Source organism: Chlamydotis macqueenii, chromosome 1 (assembly GCF_036417535.1).
Source record: "Chlamydotis macqueenii isolate bChlMac1 chromosome 1, bChlMac1.mat, whole genome shotgun sequence".
Taxonomy (NCBI): Eukaryota; Metazoa; Chordata; class Aves; order Otidiformes; family Otididae; genus Chlamydotis; species Chlamydotis macqueenii.
In genome coordinates this window covers 28,403,737-28,408,736 of record NC_141556.1, presented here as the reverse complement: position 1 = coordinate 28,408,736, position 5,000 = coordinate 28,403,737, and the positions used below count along the sequence as shown (strand labels likewise).

The 5,000-nt window shown below is 38.3% G+C and overlaps 1 protein-coding gene across 3 annotated transcripts in view; it reads left to right on the top strand.

The window, feature by feature from the left end:
• Positions 1 to 5,000, top strand: part of FOXP2 (forkhead box P2) — a 429,772-nt gene that overhangs the window by 384,971 nt on the left and 39,801 nt on the right. For all 3 annotated transcript variants that reach the window (XM_086747588.1, XM_086747580.1, XM_086747593.1), the window contains one exon: positions 3,137 to 3,224. In XM_086747588.1, the coding sequence (XP_086603714.1) occupies positions 3,137 to 3,224 (88 nt within the window). The remainder of the gene's footprint in view (positions 1 to 3,136; positions 3,225 to 5,000) is intronic.

The window sequence follows — 5,000 nt, the reverse complement described above, 5'->3', positions numbered from 1 at the left end:
CCTCATCCTGACCTATAGCACTTTGCTATTTTAGTCCTGGGCTGCTTTTGAGAGAGACTGACAAGAGTGCCAAGTCATATGGAGGTTAATTGATATGGGTAAATGTCCACTAGAATTTCTGTTGAAACTCTCTCTCTTCTTTCCTCTAATGGTGTATTATCTTTTGCTTTGCAGAGTCGAAATCTGCTTGCAAAAAAAAAATAGTACATTTCGACCCACTTCAGTATTTATTCCAGGGCTTTCCCAGAATACATCATTCCCTATTTACCTCTTTTAGAAGATGCTGTACTGTTTATATTGTTCAGTTATCAATAAGAAATTCATTCTAGTCTGCTTTATAATGCTATGTGTAGTTCATAATTTGCCTCTTGACTTTCTAATATGTTGCAAATACAATCAGGAGAAAATACTGTTTCTTTCAACAACTGAATGAACAGCAAAATTATGAAATGAGATGCATGTGTGTTGCACAGTCTACTTTACACTTTCAAACCAATAAAACAGCTCTTCAGGAATGCTTTCCAGTTCTCCAAAATATTTTCTACCCTAAAAAAAATAAAGTTTTCTCAATTATAGATCAAGTTAACATAGGATTAGTAAAGGATGCAGACAAGATAAAAGATTAGGAATATGCTGATGGAGCATGAAAATTGACCGGCACAACTTGTATATAACTTAAAAAACATGACAAGAAACAAAAAAAAAAACCTTTGGAATGATTCCCAGCCTTCTGGAGGAAAGAATGTATGTCTGTCTTGGCAGATTGCAGCATATTGGACCCTGAGACTGCAGCAACTTTATACAGAGAAAAGTTATTTTAGAGGTTTTTAAAAATGCATTAGACCTAGTTTTTCTTTCACTACATTGCCTGTACATGCATGATAAATAAAGCAAGCCTACTTCACAGGGAAAAAAGATCAGAAAAAATAATTCTTAAAACAGTTTTTACACTCTTAATGTTTTCATAAAATAGCTTTTCTGCTAAATGCACAGCACAAGTAACCACATGACGTGAAAGTATGGCATAAGGGATGTGTGCATCTCATGAGTTTCTGAAGATTACTGTGTTAACTCGCAACAGTCTTCCAAGTTACCGTGTAATCATATTGAAATTACATTACACTGGACTTTCTTCTCCTACATTGCACACTGCTGTTACATTTAAAGTTCCTCAGGGCAAGGACTGTGTCTGTGTCTGTTTTGTAAGGTGTTACGCAAACATATGGTGTTGTGATAACTAATAAATAATCATGAGTAGGCAGTAGCCTCAGACTCAGGCCAGGAGATCTTTTATAGCCGTACTGTTGCTTACTGTCGTGTGTTACACAGGTATACCTGTGTGCATGCATAGGTACATGGGTATATATGTATACCTGTACCTATGGATGTGGAAACACAGTGGTATGTACTGGTGACAGCAGTGATGATGCAGAGATGAAATCTGTCTCCTATCCTTTTTGTGGCACTTTTGTACCCAATTAACTGAAGACATTAAACCATTACATTAACAGACCACACGCTATCGTGCTGTGTAATTGAGGGAGTAAAATTATTTTGAATCAAAATTTCAGAAAACAAATGAATGGTACGTTCTGAGCAATTACCTATTTTTTAAACTGATTGTGCATTTTTGCATCAATGAGAGGAATGAAGTCAGTTCCTTTGAAAATAAATAAATTGTAGGTTTTATGAGTCAGCTAAAGGAAATGTGGTGTCCTTGGTGATGCTTGAACTCAGCATAAACTACCAAGCAAGTTACATGTATACTCTTAAACAATTTTAGATTGAAAGAGTGCACAAAATCTTTCATAATTACTTATATCTCTTCCCTAGCTATGCCTCTTGCAAGGGTAGCAGAACCTGTCATATTTTGCTCACTTGCAAATCCTATCATTGGGTCCTAAAACTGTGAAGTCATGATTTAGATTAAAAGAGACAAATGCAGATGCAGTCCCCTCTATTTTTCCATTGTTTCTGACAAACACGTTTTTCCCATAGATTACCAATCAAATAACTACATAGTTGTCTGATTAATTATTCTAGAAAAGAAAAAGGAGAAGATTTGTTTTCTTCGTGGTACAGATAACTTAGTTCCTCTAACTGTGAGACCATCTGTGACCATAGTCCCTGCAAAGCTTACCCCTTTTGCCTGCAGTGGAAACAGCCAGTAAATCCACATTTAAAGGCAAAACTCCCTTGCCCCCATTTCTTCTTTATCCTGATCCTTACGTTTTCCTCTCAGTGGAGTAGCAAACCCACTATTAAAGCTCCAAAAGGGACTGTAGAGAGTATAAACTGAAACCACTGTCCTTCAAAAAACAATATTAAATGAGCTTGGTGAAGTTGTACTCAATTGAAATGCATGGAGGACAGCCAGTCAGGTCTGGGCTCTACTTTAGTTATGGACAGCCACTCATCAAGGTCCTCTTTCCCTGTTGCAGAATGTGGTTTCGTTCTGCTAAACTGGCATGCGTTGTCTCAGTCTCTCCCAGGAGGCTTGCTGTGTGTGTAAGGTGTGTAGCTGTTCCTTCCCCTGCCTTTACCTTGCACGCTCTTCCTCAGACTGGGGAGCTTCATCATTGCCATCATCTTCAGAGGCTACTTCTGGAAACTGCAGTGAAAATCGGTGGTACTCCCGTACAGCTGTGTTTTGGGCAAGGGGGAACAGATATTCCATTCATCTTGCTTAACTATTAAAGAAGAGCAGATAGAGAAATCTTAACAAAGTCTACATTAATTCACAGTAGTTCAAGCAGCCTAAAAGCAATTATATCTTTTGAAAAATAATTTGAAAGGTGATTCTCTGTTCATCTCCACCACCAACAGGGAGTGGAAATCAGTTCAGTGATGCTACCAAATATTAATAGCCAGTTACATGGGGTTTAAGATGGCTTATGTGATGTGGGAGATAGGAACTGGGCATCCAGCAGTCATCACTGAGAAAGTTTGTAGAACTAAATGAAATAATCAGTTTTGTTATTTTGTGTTGTTTTATCTAAGGCATGCTCTGACTAGACCTTTTTACATAACTCCTGTTGAAACTAATGGAAGCCACATACACAGGAGAGAAAAATGGACTCATAAAAACTTTTCTTCATCTTAACACTGTCTTATTGATGTTCTCATTCTTCTCTAGGCACCTTAACAATGAACATGCATTGGATGACAGAAGCACTGCTCAGTGTCGGGTGCAAATGCAAGTGGTTCAGCAGTTAGAAATACAGGTTTGTTACGTGGATGTTTTATCCTGTTACTTATTTACTATTAACCTACACTAAATTGAAAACATGTACCTTAATAACTTTGGCTTAAAGCTATATGTCTCTTGTGTGAAATTTGTTGATACTCACGAACAAGTAGGGGTTTTGTACTCTAAGATTTTTCACATTATAAATTATGCAATAATTATCTAACATCAGTATTGTCTACAGTATTTTGCTTGAACTAAGACCCTAATGCCATTCATCATGAATGAAAAATGCAGCCCCTGGAGCAGTTACTGGATCCAAGCCATCTTCAGTTCTTGAGATGCTGGGTCAGGTCCCATCTTCCTTCTTCCCCTTCTGACCCGATACTTGCCTGTGCCGTTGTGCAGCACAAATGAGTAGCAGAGTTTGTCTCCACCTGAAATGACTCCCAGCCTGATGGTGGGCATTTTTCTGCCAGCAGGAAGTGTAATGTCAGACTCAAGGAAGTCCCCAGGGGGTCCTGTGGCTGGGACAGCAGCACTCGGGTGCCCTGTTCAGGCTGTAACCATTAGGGGTCACTGCATGGATGTGAATGCCCCCTCCAGCTTCCAGAAAAACTGCAGAGCATCCATGGGGTCTCCCAGTATTGAGACTATGCTTACCAGGCTACCAAGGCTGGGCACAAACCTTGTCAGCCCAGAATGACCATGCAGTACTCTTACACCATGTGGTCCCCTCCTGACTGTATGGGACTCTTAGGAGTCCTGTCCTCTCTTGCAGAGGAGCCCAAGAGATTCGGTGAGATTTTTTGTTGTTGTTGCAATATATGGAGAAAGAAGGATAAACACCTTTCAGCTTTCTTGACTTTTAGCATATTGTCTCGCTGTTGTCATGCATGTAAGAATACTTGATCTTTCAGCCAAGGCAAACTGTTTAGGTCTCTTGCATTTTAGTACTGGAAGCCCAAAGCAATGAGAGGAGTGTAGAATAATGTCATTTATTGCCATTTCCCTTAAAATGAAAGTTTTATAAACTTAGGGAAAGCTGTATTTTCTTTTATAAGATTTACAGGACAGCGTTAGCTTAATTTCTTTGTTAGGAATTTACGTTGTGGCAAATGGCATGTCTCTGAAGTATCACACACCTAATACGAAGCCTAAGAAGAAACCTTTTTCCCACCCCTTGCCTCAAATGTTCTTTAGTTAAAGATGCACTGACCAGATTATATCCAGCATACCCAAAATATCTGCAGGTAGTTTCCTCTTCTTAAAATGAGTTACATGTCATTTTCCTTAGACCAATCTCAGTCTACAGGTGTAACCCTTGAGCTGAATTCATGCAAGAAAGTATTACAAAACTCTCCAAAAAATGGCAGTGCTGAACACCAAGTGATTCTTGCTGACATTAATGTTGTAATCGTCTTGTAGATATGTAAAGCCATATCACTAGAATACAATTTCGAGCATTTCTTCTTGCACTTCAGCTTTTGGAAAAAAAATTGTTCTTTTCATGTTGCAAGATATATTTTCCTCTTTCATGTTCTGATATTTTTATCAACAAGTTACATATTTCAAACACTTCCTTCCTCTTTTTTTTATAAAGTTGGTAATTTGGTCTGAAACTACAAATATTTACATAGCACATGATCAGAAAATGGTATCAGTTTGTAAAAAGTACAGGTTTCAGTAGTGTGATGTTTTCTAAAGGCAGTTTAAGGGCTTCTTAAGAACTGTTTACCATTTACAAAGGCTAGGCTGTAATGTAACAGTCCAAGTGAAGATTTAGCTTGCAGTGTGACCAATTATGCCATTT